Here is a 21,348-nt window from a genome sequence, read left to right as displayed (position 1 = left end):
AGGCACACAACCCACTGTCACATGTTTTAAAGGTAGACAGATGATAGCTAGTTAGACAGTCAGACGGAAAGAATGATATAACAAATGTAGCAAAATGTTAAAAGTTGGTAAATCTGGGTATCTGGGTATGGGGTACATAATAGTTCTCTGTGTATTATCTGTATAATTTATGTAACTTTCCTGTAAGTTAGAAATTACTTCAAAATTTAAAAAAACAATGAGGACTTCCATATTTAACATTTCTAGAAACATAAGTAATTTCTAATCAGAAAAAAATAAAAATTTTTAAACATATAATCATCACTCCCATACAAAAGTTACATTATTTTTGCCCTGCATTCTTTTCTATTCATCAGGAGTGTCCTGCTAACACTGCCCTATCAGCATGAGTACAGTCAATCTTTCATCATCTCTTCCCTTGTCTCCTGAACAAGATAATGTAAAGGAAGATCACCACACAAATGCAACATGGGAATTACATATTTTGACTGCAGCCAGTACAAAGGCTAAGAGTTGAAAATAACCGATCCGGGGAAAAGTCCTGATCAATCTTCAGATTCACTTACAGAAAACAAATGTATAATGGTTAATTCAGCCTCAGATACAGCCAGAGGCATCCATACCAGTCACTGGTGACTTTATATAAAAGTAGGTACTCTGTACCTATGGAGCACCTAGAACTATTTTCTTTTTTTTTTTTTTTTTGTCTTCTTCAGGGACCATGCAGCTTTAGAAATCCCAGGTGGTCCAGATGAAAACGCTTGGAAAAGAATAATGAGATTTTTCCAAAGTCAAGAATTTTAAAAAGGTTTCATAACTACATTTTTTCTAAAAAATATCATGACCCCTGATTTCTATGTTGGGTTCACCAATTTGAAAAGCATTAAAAAGAGGTTTAGAAAAATAACTTCATGTGTATGCTGCACTCTCCACAAATCAATAGCACTCATCAATTCAATTCAAAAAACAATCCAACAAAACAGGCAAGCCTTATTTTGTACAAGAATTTGCTTCCAAATGAGGGCATACCATTCATTACTTGGGAAAAAAAATCTACAGAACAGCAGAAAACTATTTCTTCCCCCAGAGTGACCATAAAAAGTGTGTGGGTTGGGGATGGGGGAGGAAAGAAGGGAAAAGAGGGGGAAGGAAGGAAAGAGATGAGAAACCAAACAAAAATCACATGATGAAAGACTTGACAAGCTCAGAAAGTAATTACAAAGATTTTAACATGAAATAAAACTTTCTTTGACAATACCAAAATGCTATTAATAATCTGAGCAAAGATTTCAAACTAGGTAACAAACCAATTTGCTCTTAATTCAGCTATCACTTATGGATTAAAAACAAATTAAAGTAGGAGTGAGGACAAGTATGTTTTATATGCCCATAAAAGACAAAGCATGTATCAAAATCCTTAAAATGTAACTACCTAAAGGTTAAACTTCCCTCAAATTTACCATATAATCTACATTAATAACATTTTCTATAATAAAATAACATTTCACCCTAAGTGGCACAGTAAATTAAGCTTATAGAAATCTCATCTATTAACATACCTGCTTAATATGAGAAATGGTAGCTTCTCGAGGTACCTCCAACTGGATATATATACCAGTGGGCAAAAGGAAATCCACAGGTATAGAGCCATCAGATGCAATCTGTGAATCCACTGCCCAGATGTCAAGGATGTCTGCCATAGCAGGAGGCATTATGAAATTGAAGCACATTCATAACCATGTGGCTCTAGAAATAAACAAGTAAAACACAGCCAAAACAAATTAGCCCCATTTTGTACTAAGATATGATAAACCCCACCAAACTATTATCTTTGATTTCAAAATAGCAATAATGTTGACAGGAAGCCAAATAAATAATGTGGTATTAAAGAAAAGCAAGAGTAAGCCACCAGAAATAAACTATTTAATTATATGTTTGGGTATCCCTACGTTATGTATTCAAATACAAGATAAGTATATCACATCAGAAAAATGATAGGTTTAAAGATTACAGGATCCTGAGAAATTCAGTTAAGAACCACTCAACAGGTAGTTCTCACCAGACCTTAATTAGAATGTACTGACTTTTTCAGCTGAGCTTTTCTGTACAAACTTACAATGAAAACGGCATTTAAGAGGGTCCTCTCAAAAGAAAAATCAACCAATCTCACATGAGATATAAAATGTCATGAACGTAGTCCCTAAATATTAAATCCAAATCCCTCAATCTAGCTAGCAAGGTCCTCTATGCTATGCTTCTGGTCTATTTTTCCTAGCTTCTCCCACCACTACACAGCCCAGGCCCTTGGCACAAGTGCCTTTTGCCCTCCTGCTACTAGACCTATGTTCATGGGAGGAATAAACTCATCCCAACAAATGCACTTTTCCACCATGCTGTTTAAGTTCCACATATTCCTTAAGAGTTTTCTTTAAGGAGGTACAACAATTACAGTCGGAAGAACATGGGCACTGAAGTCAGACAAATCAAGGTCCAAATCTCATTTATTCAAAGAAATCAAAGTATCACATCAAAAGAGACAGGAGCAAACTTGAAGCATTTTTGAGCATCAAAATTTTTTAACAAATTCAGTTAATAAACGCAAAAAGAATGAGAGAATTAGAAAATCACCATTTTGCAACTCCTTAGTGAAAGAATGGACCTAGGCAATGACTATTTATAGATGTTAGAAGAAGTAAGGCGACTTACAACTCAACAACAAAAAGAAACAGCCTAATAGGAAAAAAAAAAAAAAAAAAAAAAGATTTGAATAGCCATTTCTCCAAAGAAGTTATACAAATAGCCAATAACCACATAAAAAGATGCTCAACATCATTAGCTATCAGGGAAATGCAAACCAAAAGATACCATTTCACATCCAATAGAATGGCTACTATTAAAAATAAATAAATAACAAATAAAGTGTTTTGGAGAATATGGAGAAATGAGAACCTTCATACCTTGGTGACAGGAATGTAAAATGGTAGAGCCACTATGGAAAAGTTTGATGGTTCCTTAGAAAATTAAGTATAGAGTTACCATATGACCCAGAAATTCCACTTCTAGAGTATACAGTTATCCTTTCCACATTGTTGGGGTTAGAGACATGGCACCCCTGTGATCTGGAAAACTTGTGTACAATTTTTTGGCCCTCCCTTCATACTAGAGAAGAAGTCTGAATTGTTCTTTTTTTTTAATGAGGTGCTTACAGTACTTTATTGGTATTATAAAATATGTTGCTATTATACAATATTATACACATATTTTATGCACTTCTGGGTTTCTAAACTTTTTCTGTGTTGTCTACTGGCCTTTACTTATCATCTGCAGCTTCTGCAAAACTCCCCCCAAAATTCCCATTTAATTTCTTATGCCGATCCATGATGCACTAAAACCGCAATGGGGAAAGTCATGATGTAGAAGGGATAACTGTATACCCCAAAGAATTGAAAGCAGGGACTCAAACACATATTTGTACAGCAATGTTCACAGCAGCATTATTCACAATAGCCAAAAGGTGGAAGTAACATACATGTCCATGAACAACCAAATGGATAAATAAAATGCGGTCTATATATACAAGAGATTATAATTTAGCCATAAAAAGGAATAAAGTTCTGATACATGCTACAACACAGATGAACCTTGATGACATCATGTTGAATGAAATAAACCAGACACAAAAGGATAAATATTAATGATTCCAATTATATGAAATAACTGGAACATGCAAACTCATAAAGACAGAAAGTAGACTACAGGATACCAGGGAGATGGGAGACGGGAATTGGGGAGTTAATGCATAATGGGTGCAGGTTCTTTCTTTAGGGTGATGGAAAAGTTTCGGCAATGGATATTGGCAATGGAGGTACAACTTTGTGAATGTAATTAACACCACTAAATTACATATTTCAAAGTGGATAAAATGGAAAATTTTAGGTTGTATATAAGTTAGCAGAAGAAAATAAAAACCAAACAGAATTGTACAACACAAAGCATAAACCTTAATGTAAACCACAGGCTATAGTTAATAGTATAATTACAGTAATATTATTTCATCAATTGTAAACAAAGGTATCACACTAATACAAAATGTTAATAATAGCGAAAATTGTGTTGTGGGGAAGGGAATGGGAACTCTGCACTTGCTATATAATTTTTCTGTAACCTATAACTTCTCTAACAAAAAAAAAAGTAAGGTGTAAGGATGGTGGGGAACTTTACAGGGAACTTGTCACTTACTACTTAAACTATCTGATCAAAGTTGGCATCACAAAAAGTGAGACGACCAGACAGAAATTATGTGCCTCTTCATTAATGCAAGAGGAAGTATTTACCACCACCTGTAAGATATACTTGGCTTAAAAAAAAACTGAACCTAAATCTGATCAAATCTCTATTCCTAGCTACTAGTTCATAGGAGACAGAGGAAATAAAAGAAGTTAAATATTTCAAGAAAGCAATCAGCCAAGTCTAGAATGTGGAATTGTCTATAGAACAAATTATATGGTTTCTTCAGCAAATCAGTGATAAGAAAAGGGGAAGAGAAGGTGGGAGGAATGTTAAAGAATAAAAGAACACTCAGGAGACTTAACAAAAACCAAATCCAATGTTGATTTAAATAAATCAACCATAAACAGCTATCATTGATAAATTAAAAAAAAATAGAAAACAAAAAATACACATTTTAAAAAGCTATCTTTGAAAAGTTTTGATAATGGCACGTGGTGATGGTAGCACAATATTGTGAATATAATTAATATCACTGAATTGTATACTTGAAAAATGGTAGATAATTTAAAGGACTTGTATGCAGAATACATAAAGAACTGTGAACACGCAATAATAAGAAAACAACCCAGATTTTAAATAATTGGCAAAAGATTTGCTCAGACTCTTCATCAAAGAAGATACATGATGGCAAAAGGGCACATGAAAAGATGTTCAACATCATTAGTCATGGTATGAGGTACCATTACATACCTATTACAAGAGTTAAAATTAAAAAGACCAGTCTTTTTAATATGCGTTTAACATAAGTAACTCATGCAAACGTTGACATGGATATAGAAGTGGAATTCTCAGACCCTGCTGGTGGAGATGTAAAATAGTACAACCAACCACTTCAGAAAACAGTTTGGTAGTTTCTTAAAAAGTTAAACATATTCTAACCATATGATGCAATCATCCCACATGTATTTACCAAAAAGAAATGAGGTGTATGTCCACACAAATACCTGTACACATTGTTCCTAAGAGCTTCATTTATAATAGCCAAAAACTGGAGACAGGTGAATGAATAAACAAATTGTGGTATGTTCATACAAAGGAACACTAATTCAGCAATAAAAATAAAATGAATTAAACACACAACTACATGGATGAATCTCAAAGTAATTATGCTGAGTGAAAGAAGTGAGACAAAAATAGAGTGTATACTATATATATTAGTTAGGGTTCTCTAGGGAAACAGAATCAATGAGATATCTATAAATACAAGATTTATAAAAGTGTCTCACGCAACTGTGGGTATGCACGAGTCCAAATTCCATACGGCAGGCAGCAAACTGGAAACTCCAATGAAGATGTTCGATGAACTCTCCTCAGGAAACAAACTGGCAACTTCTACGAACTCCTCAGGATACGCTTTGCTGGTCAGCCGAAGTAGTAGTGAAGGTCCTCTATATGTCTCACTTAAACTGACTGACTGGATTAAATCCAGCTAACTGCATTCTCTCATTGTGGAAGACATGCCTTTCATTGGTGTCACCAGTCACAGCTGCAGCCAATTGATGATTTAATAAACCAGCCTGTTGGTTTATTAACCAGCCACAAATGTCCTTGCAGCAACGTTTAGGCCAGTGCTTGCTTGACCAGACAGCTGGGTACCATCATCTGGCCAAGTTGACACATGAACCTAACCATCATACTATATGATTCCATTATATAAAATTCTAGGAAATACAAACTAGTCTACAGTAACAGATTGGTGGTTACCCTGGGAGAGGCAGGAGGAAAGGGTTACAAAGTGTGACGGTTGGGTTCATGTGTCAACTTGGCTAGCTGGCCTAGCTGTCTGGTCAAGCGGGCACTGGCCTGACGATTGCTGTGAGGATATTTGAGGCTGGTTAATAAACCAACGGGCTGGTTTGTCGGATCATCAGTCAATTGACTGCAGCTGACTAACGACTCATCAAGGGGCATGCCTTCCACAATGAGAGAATGCAATTGGCTGGATTTGGTCCAGGTGATCAGTTGGAGGCTTATAAGCCGGAGGGTTAGAGAACCTTCACTTCTTCTTCTTCCGCTGCTCAGTGAAGCATTTCCTGGGGAGCTCGTCAAAGTTGCCGGTTCGTTTCCTGAGGAGTTCGTCAAAGTTGTCGGTTCATTTCCCGAGGAGTTCGTCAGACGTCTTCCTTGGAGTTGACAGCTTGTTGACGGCTCTGCAGAATTTGGACGCGTGGGCTCCCGCAGTTGTGTGAGTCACTTTTACAATTTGATAATCAGAGACATCTCTCATTGATTCTGTTTCCAAGGAGAACCCTAACTAATACACAAAGGAACAAGGAAACTTTTAGGGATGATGAATGTGTTCATTATCTTGATTGTTGTGATGGTTTCAAGGGTGTGCACACATCAAAACTGATCAAACTGTACCCTTAAATATGTGCATTTTATTGTATGTCAATTATATTCAGTAAAGCTTTTAAAAAGAGAGAGAGGAATAGGTGAAACAAATAGGCAAAATGTTAATACTAGCTGAAGCTGGGTGATGAGGAATGCATTAAATTACTCCTCTGCTTTTGTATATGTTTGAAGTTTTTCACGACAAAAAGGTTTTGTTAAAGCCCATTAATACCATTACCAGCTGTGTGAATTTTGGTTAACTCACTTAAACTCTCTGAGCCTCTGTTAACTAAAAAAAAATGGAATAATAATAAAATGTACCTCCTGGGGTCACTATGAAGATTAAAGAACCTCACACATGCCAGCCTAACATACTGTAGGCACTAGTTAAATAAAAGCTAACTGAACATTCTAGTCTTTACTGATTCCTCCCTCCTCTTAACCTATTATAGTCTGGACACATCAGATTGATATCACAAGGGTCTTGAGATTTTCAGAGTGCCAGCCTTGTTTGTGCATACAGAATAGCATGGTGGATAAAGATTGTAGTCTAACAGCTTAGGTGTGAGACCTGGTACCATCACTCAGTAGCTGAGAAATCTTAGGCAAATCATATTATCTTCTCTCTGCTTAGGTACCTCTATTAGTGAAATGAGGAAAACAATGGTATCTACCTCAGAGTGATGTTATGGAAATTGAGTAAAAAATTCCTGGAACATGGTGAGCCCAATGCAATAGTTTGCTGCTAAAACTATTTAGTTTTATTTTTATTTATTTTGTTTAGTTTTAACATATTACAATTTTTATTTTAAGGAACTGGCAGACAGGATGATGGGGGTTGGCAAGTCTGAAATCTGCAGGGGAGGCCAGGGAGCTGAAATTCAGAAAAGAGTTAATGTTGTAGTCTTTTCTTTTTCTTTTTTAAGAGATGAAAACTCTTCACTTTAGAGAGAGAAATACAAACAATTGCAGACACAGTCAAAGTTCTCTGGCACATGGAGTGGTCACCTTGGTATACAGAAGGTTGTGCAAGGACAACCCACAGGACAATGACAAAGAAGAGGGGCCCAGACCAGGACTGACATCTCCTGTGAGACAACACCAATAAAAGTCACTTGGTTCCAAGAGGAAACCATACACCAATGACCTTTCTAACTTGCTATTTGTTTTTATTACTCCAACGACTACTCCTACTCAAACACTAAATTAATTTAAGCTGTGAGCTATGTATTTTCAATTACCTGTTTCCCCATGAGTAGTTAGCACATAGTAGCCACTTAGCAATTGTTTAAAAAGTTTAAGAAATAAACATTATTCTCCCTATTCTCACAAATAAAAGGAAAAATAGGCTCAGAGGATAATAGAAATAATAACAGCTAAAGGTAAATGCTTTCTATCTATCAGCATTTTATCCTTACTACAGTAGTAATATTACCATTTCTGGAGGACGCACCCAAGACTTAGAGAAGTCTAAGTGAAAGTCTTGGGATTTCAACTTGAGTCTAATTCCAGAGGGTGAGCCCTAAACCTCCCTTTACAAAGTAACTATTAAAGTACCAGAAAAAAGTCTGAGAACTGGAACTATAATAAATCAGATTTATTATAATGTGGAACATACATTATACAGTCAACAACTATTGACTATAACCTTGCTTTTCTTTCCTTTTTTTTTTTTTTTTTTTTTTTTTTTGCTTTTTTGTGTGTGTGTGAATTATTGTCTCTCACCAAAGCATAGGGAGAGTCCCTCTACTCTGGAACTCTAAACTGATAAACTTTCAGAGACATGAACAAAATTACACAATCACCACAAGTGCCATTAACAGTCACTGGTCCTAGAATTGCTTTAGCCAAATCACTTCAGAGAAGCCTTTTGGCAACCTAAACTTGTCTTCACTCGGAGGAGGTTCTCAATCTAATAAGTTCTCAATACATATCTGCTGAATGTAAACATGCTACATGAAATTATAAAGACTATGTTTTGCTTATACTCAAATACCACCGTTTAAAGACAAACAGAGGGAAAAGTCAGCTCTTGAACAGCAAGTCACAGCAAGTCCTAGGTATAAATCAGGAGTTGCCAAGAAAAAACAGAGAGGAAAAACAAGAGTTAGCATTTAAAATTTAGAAAGGTTTATGAAATACCTGGCTTTCATAGAATTACTATCATGATATACCTGCATACGCCCCAGATTTCTTCCACATATATTTTTGGCAAGATCCTCATAACTGAAACCAAATTTCCACCCAGTGAATAACAAAAGTAATACAGGAACATGAAACTACAAAAACAAAAACTTGGGGATCTCACCCTTATTGGACAGTTGGGAATGGTAAGGTTTCCTGGCTTGTGGAGTCCAGAGTAGCACTCTTTTCAAGGACACTGACCATACCTTACCACCACTCTCACCCTACAGCATTAACACTCCCATCTGAAATTCTAAACTTTTGGGCTATTAAAGGGAAAAGCTCTAAGATACATTTCAGAATTTCTTGAAAAAGTGGATAAACCTAAAATGAATCATGAAAATGGATTCATTATTGGGTCCCTATCTTCATCTCTAGATCTGTCATTCAACACTCTCACACATGAAATCTTTAGTCCAGCCACATGGAACCACTGCTACTTGCCATATACCCTACACTCTCTACCGCCTCATATCTTAAATATAATTATTCCCTCTCCCTGAGATGTCCTTATCTCCATATCTTCTGACCACTTGTACTGTTTATCAAGACTCTGAAAACCTTCCCTGACTCCTCTTGCACGCTAAACATACCTGTATATTGAAGCTTGTGACTTCTGCTCTCTCCCCAAGTTCATATTATTTCCAGCTCTTTTTTTATCTGTAGCTCCTAGCACATATCATGCTCTCCATCAATATTTGCTTATGGCTGAATGAATGAATGAATGAATGAAATTCTATGGAATTCTCTAGAACAATAATATATAATGAATACTCATGTTAATATATAATGAATATGCTTGACAAGAAAATCATGCTTGACAAAAAAATTTGGGCTATACAGCCTTCAATGTGGTCTTTCAGAGCCTAGTCTAAGAAATACCATAAAAAGCCTTCAAATATAACATTTTTATGGGAAATCAAAGCAATAGTTTAAAGATATATTTTTATTACCCAAAACTCCTAAAACAAAAAAAATAGAAATTATTTACTCAGAGATAATTCAAATCAATCCATATGTAGCTTTACAAAATCTCAGTCTACACTTCGTAGTGAAATATCTTTCCATCAAAAAAAAAAAAAAAGGAACAACTGAATAAGCCAAGCCCTCTACCTTGAGGCTTGCCCTTCAGAAACTTATTTCTGTAATGGTGAAGCTAAGGTTACTTATAATTACGCCTAAAAGTCACCCCCAGAAAACCTCTTTTATTGCTCAGATGTGGCCTCACTCTGTCAGCCAACTCTGCAAATAAACTTACCATCTGCCCTCCTTCATGGGACATGTCTCCCAGGGCTGTAAGTCTCCCTGATAACATGGGATATGATGGCCAGGGGTGAAACTGACCCTGGCATTGTGGGATTGAGAATGACTTCTTCATCAAAAGGGGGAAAAGAAATGAAACAAGATTAAGTTTCAGTGGATAAGAGATTTCAAATAGAGCCAAGAAGTCATTCTGGAGGTCTCTCTTACACAAGCTTCAACTAGATATTGTCAATTGCCATAGCATGCCAAGCACCAACCAACAGTATTTCTGAAAACCCTAAAGAATACCCTGGGTTCTATCCAAAATGCAATAAATGGATTGCTTATTTTGTTTTGTTTTGTTTTTCCAGAACCTTAAGGCCTCCAGTTTGTTCCTACACCAGATAAGCCCTGAAATCCAGCACGCCAATACCAGGGGTCAATAATAGCAGGGAGATAAAAAGAGTATGGGGTGTTTTGGTTTTTCTTTTCTATGTGCATTTTATATTTTTCTTTTTGGAGTAATGAAAACATTCTAAAATCGATTATGGTGATGACTACACAACTATGTGATGATACTGAGTCAATGACTGTATACTTTCGATGGATTATATGATGTGTGAATATAGCTCAATAAAATTTCCATTAAAAATAGCAATGAATATAACATATATTCTACTTGTAGATCAATGAGATAATGGTGTGCCCTCTGTTTGACTATGTTGTCTTTAGCTAATTCTTAAGACAAGAAAGTTTTAGCCCCTTAAATGATCAAAAGTGTGTAAGAACAAAATAACTAACTCTTAGTTTTCAATGCCCTTAATAACCAAACTTATGGAGCGATGGCCACTAAAACCACAGGATAACTTGTACTTCTTCAGAGCTTCATGTACAATCTTAAGATAAATATTAAAGGAACGGAAATACTCACAAAATGTGCTGTGATGTAACTAGAATAGCATGCCCTTTGTCAAAACCTAAAACTGTAACATGGCTGCTATACAAAGAGGTAACAAGCCAAATGGTAACACATAAAACTGCTCCTGTAGAGATTATTTTGGGAGAAAATAAAATTATTGCTAGTAGGTTAAAATAACATTTACTCTGACTCTTATTGCCCTTAGTCACGAAACTAAGTCCCGTAGTTTATAGGTAGCAACACACATAAGAGTCCAGTCTAAGAAGTGACTCCGGGAGGAGCTAAGATGGCAGCACAGAGAGGAGTGGAAGACTGTTAGTCCCCCCCTTGGAACAATTCATACATGATGACCAAAAAACTAGCAAATAACCTGGAATAACTGCGGGGAGACAAACATGACTGTCCACGCATCATCAGCCAACCTGAATTGGGACGAATGCCCGAGAACACAGCATAAAATCTGTAAGTAAAACTGCGGACCTGCGCTGAGAGCCAAGAGCTGAGAACCGAGAGCCCCTCCCTCACAGAAGCCTTGCGGTGCTACAGAGCAGCACTCTCTCAGCCCAGCTCCAACTGGGGTTTTAATGTTAACTGCTCAATACAGACAGTGGTTTTTGGTGACAACTCACCTTGGGAGGGTCAGGGGACATATCTGTCTCAGGACGGGGAGCCCAGAGGATCAGGTGCGAACTCTGGCTAACAGGTGAACCTGGGAGTTTTCTGTCCCTTTCTCTCTCTGTGGGGAACACCTCAGCCATTTTCAGTCCCCAGAGCTTTGCAGTAAAGACAGCCTCAGCCATTTTAAAATCAAAACACTTTGATCAGCAGAGTCAGAGAAACAAAGAACTTACTGATATGCAGAAGACATCTCTGGAGGGGGCATAGCTTTCCAAGAGGAAAGGGAGGGGCCCAGCTCTACTGCCTGCCTTTCCAGAACCAGACCCCAAAGCCTGGGGGAGGAGAGCCACAGGGCACACCCTCTTACACCAGCCAGTGACAGGCTAACAGGTGCACCTGCCAGGCAGAAAAGCACAGGTGTATCGATTCCTCTAAGAAAAACCATCAGGGAAACCAGATACTGAATATTTCCTCCTTCTGTGACCTGAGCCTGTTCTCATCTGGGAAAACCTGACTGGGGTGGCTTAGGAGGTCAGACGCCTAGACAACAGAAAACTACAACCTACACTAAGAAAAATGAAGCTACGGCCCAGTCAGAGGAACAAACGTACACTTCAACTGAGATACAGGAATTTAAACAACTAACACTAAATCAATTCAAAAAGTTTAGAGAATATGTCGCAAAAGAGATAGAAGCTGTAAAGAATACACTGGGCATACATAAGGCAGAAATCGAAAGTTCAAAAAAACAACCAGCAGAATCTATGGAAATGAAAGGCACAGCACAAGAGACAAAAGACACAATAGAAACATACAACAACAGATCTCAAGAGGCAGAAGAAAACACTCAAGAACTGGAGAACAAAACACCTGAAAGCCTACACGCAAAGGAGCAGATGGAGAAAAGAATGAAAAAATATGAGCAACATCTTTGGGAACTTAAGGATGAAACAAAGTACAAGAATGTACGTATCACTGGTGTCCCAGAAGGAGAAAAGAAGCAAAAAGGAGCAGAGGCAATAACAGAGTAAACAATCAATGAAAATTTCCCATCTCTTATGAAAGACATAAAATTACAGATCCAAGAAGCGCAGCGTACTCCAAACAGAATAGATCTGAATAGGCCTACTCCAAGACACTTAATAATCAGATTATCAAATGTCAAAGACAAAGAGAGAATCCTGAAAGCAGCAAGAGAAAAGCCATCCATTACATACAAAGGAAGCTTAATAAGACTATATGTGGATCTCTCAGCAGAAACCATGGAGGCAAGAAGGAAGTGGTGTGATATATTTAAGGCACTGAAAGAGAAAAACCACCAACCAAGAATCCTATATCCAGCAAAGCTATCCTTCAAATATGAGGGAGAGCTCCAAATATTTTCCGACAAACAGACAACGAGAGACTTTGTGAACAAGACACCCACCCTACAGGAAATACTAAAGGGAGAACTACAGAATGATAGGAGAAGACAGGAGTGCATGCTTTGGAACACAGTTTTGGGAGATGGTAGCACAGCAATGTAAGTACACTGAACAAAGACAACTATGAACACAGTTGAGAGAGGAAGGTTGGGAGCATGTGAGACACCAGAAGAAAGGAGGAAAGATAAAGAATGGGACTGCGTAACTTGGTGAAATCTAGAGTGTTCGACAATTGTGATAAAACGTACAAATATGTTCTTTTACGAGGGAGAACAAGCAAATGTCAACCTTCCAAGGTGTTAAAAATGGGGAGGCAAAGGGAGACGGATACAATCGATGTAAACTAGAGACTGTAACTAACAGAATCATTGTATTATGCTTCCTTTAATGGAACAAAGGTGATATACCAAGGTAAATGCAGATAAGAGGGGGTGATAGGGGAGGCATGTTAGACACTTGACATTGGTGGTGTTGTCTCATTCTTTACTATACTTTGATTTAAGGTTACTTTTCCTTTTGCAACTTCCTAGCTGTCATTTTTTTTCCTCTTCCTTTTGCCTCTCTACCTTCTTTGACTCTCCCTGCCTTGTGGAAGAAATGTAGATGCCCTCATACAGATAGTGGTGAAGGTGGTGTTCTAGTTTGCTAATGCTGCGGAATGCAAAACACCAGAGACGGATAGGCTTTTATAAAACGGGGGTTTATTTCACTACACAGTTACAGTCTTAAGGCCACAAACGTCCAAGGTAACACCTCAGCAATCGGGTACCTTCACCGGAGGATGGCCAATGGCATCCGGAAAACCTCTGCTAGCTAGGAAGGCAGCTGGCGTCTGCTCCAAAGCTCTGGCCTCAAAATGGCTTTCTCCCAGGATGTTCCTCTCTAGCAAGCTTGCTCCTCTTCAAAACGTCACTCCCAGCTGCACTCAGTTCCCTCTCTGTGAGTCAGCTCATTTATACGGCTCCACTGATCAAGGCCCACCCCAAATGGGCGGGGCCACGCCTCCATGGGAACATCCCATCAAAATCATCACCCACAGCTGGGTGGGGCACATTCCCAGCAAATCTAACCAGCACCAAAACGTCTGCCCCACAAGACCACAAAGATAATGGCATTTGGGGGACAAAATACATTCAAACCGGCACATTCCACCCCCTGGACCCCAAAATGACATTATCTTTCCAAATACAAAATACATTCATTCCATCACAATATCACAAAAACTTAAATCATTTCAGTAACAGAAGTTAAGTACAAGATCCCATGAAAATCAATTATAGGCATGGCCAGTCCTAAGGCATAATTTTTCTTTAGCTGTGGATCTGTGAACTTAGAACAAGTTATGTGCTCCCAATATACAAAGGAAAGACATTCATAGGATAAACATTTCCATTGCCATAAGGAGAAACAGTAAGGAAAACAGGGTTAACAGGAGCAAAACAGTTCCTAAAACCCACAGGACAAACTCCATTAGATTCCAAAGTCTGAGAGTCATTTACAGCCTTGGGGCTTGAGAGAGTGGGAGTCTAATGCTTCCTAAGTGCCTTTGTGGCAGCCCTTTTCTCTCCAAATGCTTGGGTGAGTGCTCCAACATATCCACACACTAGGGAGACCACCTTCTCGGCCCCACCCTCCTCAAACATCGGGGCAGCTCCCGGATTCCCTTCCATCTCTGGGGCACATGCTCAACCCCTTCAGAACAGTGTGGTGGCAGCCAGGCTCTCCCCAATTCCCTGGGAATGTGCTCCACCCTCTTTGGGACTTGGGGTGGCAGGACATTTCCTGAGCATCGAGGCGGAAGGTCTGCCCTCAACCTCCAGGGCAAACTCACCCTTTCCATGCATGTGGGCTGCTCCGCTCTCCCAGCCCAAGACCTCTTGACTCCAGACCTCAACCTCCATGGCTCTGTCTCTAAAGAGATTTTTCCTTTAATTTTTTCCTTGTCTGTCTCCTCCAGTCCAGACCGGCAACGGCTCTGTCTATAAAGATCTCGCAAAAATTCTGTTGGCTTTGCATAAAGCACACAGGGGTCAAAGCCTTTAGACAATAGGACTTTCCACAAATCCTTTCTGGATAATTCCATCTCCAATCTTGGCTTGTACTGAAATGGCAGCTGGGTTCCGTGTTTGGTTACATCCTCATGTTGGGCTATAGCTTCAGGGATTCCACCCCCTGGAAGCTCGCAATTCTCCAAGCGATCAGCTTCTGGTCTCTTTGAACCCAAGAGTTCAGTTCGAAGTTTATCTCTTTCCGCTCGCATTTTACTATAAGCTGCAAGGAGAAGCCAGGGTACCTCCTCCACATGTAGTCTGGAGATCTCCTCAGCTAAGTATTCCAGGTTGTCGCTTTCAAATTCTTCCTTCCATCTGACACCAGGACTCAATTTTGCCAAATTCTCTGCCACTTTAAAACAAGGATCGCCTTTCTTCCAGTTTACAACAACACATTCATCATTTCTGTTCAAGGCCTCGTCAGAAGTATCTTTAGAGTCCATATTTCCACAAACAGTCTCTTCAAAGCAGTTTAGGCTTCTCTATCAAGCTCCTCATAATTCTTCCATAGTCCTCCCCTTATCCACTTAAAAAGCCGTTCCAAGATGAGTGGATAAATAAAATGTGGTATATATACACACGATGGAATACTACGCAGCAGTAAGAAGGAACGACCTTGTGAAACATATGACAACATGGATGAACCTTGAAGACATAATGCTGAGCGAAATAAGCCAGGCACAAAAAGAGAAATATTATATGCTACCACTAATGTGAGCTTTGAAAAATGTAAAACAAATGGTTTATAATGTACAATGTAGGCGAACTAGCAATAGAGAGCAATTAAGGAAGGGGGAACAATAATCCAAGCAGAACAGGTAAGCTATTTAACGTTCTGGGGATGCCCAGGAATGACTATGGTCTGTTAATTTCTGATGGATATAGTAGGAACAAGTTCACAGAAATGTTGCTATATTAGGTAACTTTCTCGGGGTAAAGTAGGAACATGTTGGAAGTTAAGCAGTTATCTTAGGTTAGTTGTCTTTTTCTTACTCCCTTGTTATGGTCTCTTTGAAATGTTCTTTTATTGTATGTTTGTTTTCTTTTTAACTTTTTTTTCATACAGTTGATTTAAAAAAGAAGGGAAAGTTAAAAAAAAAAAACAAAAACAAGGAAAAAAAGATGTAGTGCCCCCTTGAGGAGCCTGTGGAGAATGCAGGGATACTGGCCTACCCCACCTCAATGGTTGCTAACATGACCACAGACATAGGGGACTGGTGGTTTGATGGGTTGAGCCCTCTACCATAGGTTTTACCCTTGGGAAGACGGTTGCTGCAAAGGAGAGGCTAGGCCTCCCTATGGTTGTGCCTAAGAGCCTCCTCCCGAATGCCTCTTTGTTGCTCAGATGTGGCCCTCTCTCTTTGGCTAAGCCAACTTGAAAGGTGAAATCACTGCCCTCCCCGCTACGTGGGATCAGACACCCAGGGGAGTGAATCTCCCTGGCAACGTGGAATATGACTCCCGGGGAGGAATGTAGACCCGGCATCGTGGGACGGAGAACATCTTCTTGACCAAAAGGGGGATGTGAAAGGAAATGAAATAAGCTTCAGTGGCAGAGAGATTCCAAAAGGAGCCGAGAGGTCACTCTGGTGGGCACTCTTACGTACACTTTAGACAACCCTTTTTAGGTTCTAAAGAATTGGGGTAGCTGGTGGTGGATACCTGAAACTATCAAACTACAACCCAGAACCCATGAATCTCGAAGACAGTTGTATAAAAATGTAGCTTATGAGGGGTGACAATGGGATTGGGAAAGCCATAATGACCACACTCCACTTTGTCTAGTTTATGGATGGATGAGTAGAAAAATAGGGGAAGGAAACAAACAGACAAAGGTACCCAGTGTTCTTTTTTACCTCAATTGCTCTTTTTCACTCTAATTATTATTCTTGTTATTTTTGTGTGTGTGCTAATGAAGTTGTCAGGGATTGATTTAGGTGATGAATGTACAACTATGTAATGGTACTGTGAACAATCGAAAGTATGATTTGTTTTGTATGACTGCATGGTATGTGAATATATCTCAATAAAATGAAGATTAAAAAATGGAATCAAACTGACAAAAAAAAAAAGAAAAATGGGGACAAAAACTAAATGACAAATTGTGTGGGATGGGGGGGTGATTTGGGTGTTCTTTTTTACGTTTATTTTTTATTCTGATTCTGATTCTCTTATGTACGGAAAATGTTCAGAAATAGATTGTGGTAAAGAATGCAAAACTATATGAATATACTGTGAACAGCTGATTGTACACCATGGATGATTGTATGGTATGTGAATATATCTCAATAAAACTGAATTTAATTTAAAAAAAAAAAAAAAAAAAGAAAAGAAACAAAATGAGTACCGATGAGAGAAGGGGCTTAGTTAGAAGTAGTATCTTTATGTGTCTCAGAAAACAGTTCCTCTACAGCAGGAGAGAGACTGTCAGCTTTTTTGCTCATCTTCAATGTAAAGGTATAATGCATGGGGGCCTAGAAACCTTTTCACGTCCTTCCTGACTGGTTGCTTTCTTTCAGGTGTCTAAATGTTTTTTCTGTCATGTTCAGATACACTAGAGCTAATAACATTACCTGCAAGGAATTCACATTAATTTGATATCATTAAATGATATCATTAGTTAAAAATAAATAAATAAATAAATAAATAAATAAAATAAAATAAAATAAAAAGCCGTTCCAACATGTTTGGTATTTGCAAACTCAGCAGCAAAAGCACCCCACTTCTCTGGTACCAAAATCTGTTCCAGTTTGCTAACGCTGCGGAACGCAAAACACCAGAGATGGATAGGCTTTTATAAAACGGGGGTTTATTTCACTACACAGTTACAGTCTTAAGGCCACAAAACGTCCAAGGTAACACCTCAGCAATCGGGTACCTTCACCGGAGGATGGCCAATGGCATCCGGAAATCCTCTGCTAGCTAGGAAGGCAGCTGGCGTCTGCTCCAAAGCTCTGGCCTCAAAATGGCTTTCTCCCAGGATGTTCCTCTCTAGCAAGCTTGCTCCTCTTCAAAACGTCACTCCCAGCTGCACTCAGTTCCCTCTCTGTGAGTCAGCTCATTTATACGGCTCCACTGATCAAGGCCCACCCCAAATGGGCGGGGCCATGCCTCCATGGGAACATCCCATCAAAATCATCACCCACAGCTGGGTGGGGCACATTCCAAGCAAATCTAACCAGCACCAAAACGTCTGCCCCACAAGACCACAAAGATAATGGCATTTGGGGGACACAATACATTCAAACCGGCACAGGTGGTGAATACATAAATATGTGACCATACAGAGAACCATCGATCGTTTACTTAGGATGGAATGTATGGTGTGTAAACAAAACCATCTTAAAAAAAAAAATGGGTTGATGACAAAACATCAAAGGCAATATACTGAGTGAAATAAGCCAGACACATAGGGAGAAATATCGCAGGGTCTCACTGATAAGAACTAATTATAATATGTAAACTCATAGACATGAAATATAAGGTACCAAAATATAGGATGAGGTTTAAGAATGGGGAGCGGTTGCTTAGTATGAGCAGAATGTTCAACTAGGATGAACTTAAATGTTTGGAAATGAACAGAGTGTCGGTAGCAAGATGTGAGAATAACTAACAGTGCCGAACGGTGCGTGAATGAGGCAGAAAGGGGAAGCTCAGAGTCATACCTGTCACCAGAAGGAAAGTTGGAGGCCAAAAGATGGGAATGTATAAAACTGAATCCTATGGTGGGCGATGTCCATGATTAACTGTACAAATATTAGAAAACTCTTCCATGAACCAGAACAAATGTATGACAATACAACTAGAAGTTAATAATAGAGGGGCATATAGGGAAGAAATATATACCTATTGCAAACTATGTACTACAGTTTGTAGTATTTCAACATTCTTTCATAAACAGTAACAAACGTACTATACCAACACTACCAGTCAACAATTGAGGGGGGTTGGTTAGAGATATGGGAGGATTCGAGTCTCCTTTCCTTTTTTTTTTTTTTTTTTTTTTTCTTTTTACATCTTTCACTTTATTTCTTGTCTGGAGTAATGAAAAGGTTCTAAAAATTGAACAAAAATTAAGTGTGGTGATGGATGCACAGCTGTACAAGGGTACCAGGGGCACATGATTGTACACTTTGGATCTTTGGATAATTGTATGGTATCTGAACAATCCCAATAAACATTAAAAAGAAAAAAAAAGTGAATAGACAAATAGAGGGGTATATGGGGAAAAATATCTATTGCTTGTTATGAACTATATTTAACAATAGTACCTTAATATTCTTTCACCAACAGTAACATATGTATCACACCAGTACTAGCAGTAAATTGTTGAAGGTGGGGGGGATAAGGGATATGGAGTGTTTGAGGTTTTCTTTTTTGTGTGCATGTGTCTAATTGTTATTTTTCACTTTGTAGCAATGAAAACTTTCTAAAATTGAGTGTGATGATTGCACAACTAAGTGAGGATACTGTGAGACATTGATTGTATACTTTGCACAGAATATATGGTATGTAAATATATCTCAATAAAACCTAGAGATTAAAAAAAAAAAGTGACTCAGTTTCAGGTTGGTTGATGCCTTAAGAGTTGCAGACTCCTTCCCATTCTAAAGATAATAAAACTAAGGCCCAGAGAGATTAAGAAAATTATCCAGGATGACACAGAGGCAGAGCCAGGACTGGAAGGCAGGCTTTTCCCAAACAATTATCATACTTTCTTTTCTCTTTTTCTTTCTTCTTCTCCTTCCTTCCCTCTCTCTCGCTCTCTCTCTTTTTTTTTTTTTTTTTTTTTTTTCCTATTTTCCTTTTAGCCTTTAAAGGAAGTGATCTTCACAGGGTTACCTTGCCTGACAAGATGCTCCATATCACTCTTTTATTTGAGCATCAAAGCAAAAGATCAAAGTCTGAGGACAAGCCAAGTTTTTCAACTATGAAAACAACTTTTCAAGGAAGCTCTCAGTGGGCACAGAACTTCAAGGGTGACAATTAGCCAAACTAAACCCTTAAACTGTAATTACAACCCATATCCTGTCAATTGTTCACTGACAGAAAGAAAGGAAAGGGTTCAATCATTTTCAGCTTCCCTAGCAATGTGGCAGAGCCACTAGACTTTACTTCAAGTCAAATGATAAACAGGAACCAATATCAACTTTAGAGACAAACAAGTTCAACCAAAAACTATTTTCGAAAATCATGAAGGTAATTTTAAAACAGACTGAAAGGGCATTAAAAAAAATTAGATGCAAAAGTATTTATGGAGTATTTCTTTTCCATTATATGATACAGTTAGAAAAAAAATGAATGAATAAAACATTAGTGCTGGAAGGGAGTGCACATTTATAATGAGCACCAAATTTACGTTTTGTTCAAAGACAACTTAAGTGATGGGATTTTCATTCATCTAGGATTAAGTACCCCCCATATGCCTATTTTTCAAAGACAACAAGTAAGTCTTACTTATTGATTTGTTTATAATGAAGTATGCATTATACTGGGCATTTAAAAACTGAAAAATATAGAGCATTATTTTCTAAAGATGATTATTTTACCTGAATTGTAATTCTATGTAAGAAATATCACTAAAATAATTCTTAAAAATGCTGAAGAGCAACTGCTAAAATATCATACACCTATAATTTATATTAAAATAATATTTAAATTCATCCTTTAAAGTTGAAGGTGGCACTCTAAATTTCTTTTAGAAAACATGTGGAAACAAGATGATATCGCCCAGTCGAAGAAACAAATTAAAAAATCAGAGGAGATAACAGAATTTGAAAAAACTAATCAAAGACATTCAAACAAACCTCCTAACCAATTCAAGAAGATCAAGGAAAATACAGCTAAAGAGATAAAGGATATTACAACACTGGGTGAGCAGAAAGAAGAATTTGAAAGCATGTAAAGAAAAATAACAGCTCATGGGAATGAAAAGCATAATAAATGAGATTAAAAATGTTAGAGGCATACAACAGCAGATTTGACAAGGCAGAATAAAGGATCAGTGACCTAGAAGACAAGACGTCCAAATTGAACAGAAAAAAAAAAAGAGAAATGAATGGAAAATTTTGAGCACAGTCTCAGGGAATAGCATGACAACATGAAGCACACAAACGTATGTGTCATAAGTGTCCCAGAAGAAGAAGAGAAGTGATAAGGGGCAGGAAGAACATTTGAGGAAATAATGGCCAAAAATTTCCAAGAAGCACAATGTACTCCAAATAGAAAAAACCATAATAGAACCACTCCAAGACATATATTAATCAGAATGTCAACTGCCAAAGAT

At 38.1% G+C, this 21,348-nt stretch overlaps 1 protein-coding gene across 7 annotated transcripts in view; it reads right to left on the bottom strand.

Annotated features, from left to right (window-relative positions):
- The window catches only part of PIK3CB (phosphatidylinositol-4,5-bisphosphate 3-kinase catalytic subunit beta), a 281,740-nt gene that overhangs the window by 156,298 nt on the left and 104,094 nt on the right, over nt 1–21,348 (bottom strand). For 6 of the 7 annotated variants that reach the window (XM_037843941.1, XM_037843928.1, XM_037843969.1 and 3 more), the window contains exon 3: nt 1,560–1,746. In XM_037843941.1, the coding sequence (XP_037699869.1) occupies nt 1,560–1,730 (171 nt within the window). In that variant the 5' untranslated portion in view covers nt 1,731–1,746. Of the gene's footprint in view, nt 1–1,559; nt 1,747–9,401; nt 9,528–21,348 lie in introns of those variants that run through there. The other variant, XM_037843948.1, reaches the window with a different exon arrangement.

The sequence above is a fragment of the Choloepus didactylus genome, chromosome 1 (genome assembly GCF_015220235.1).
Source record: "Choloepus didactylus isolate mChoDid1 chromosome 1, mChoDid1.pri, whole genome shotgun sequence".
NCBI lineage: Eukaryota > Metazoa > Chordata > Mammalia > Pilosa > Megalonychidae > Choloepus > Choloepus didactylus.
Note: the sequence above shows the minus strand (reverse complement) of the source record. Positions and strands in the feature narration are given on the sequence as shown.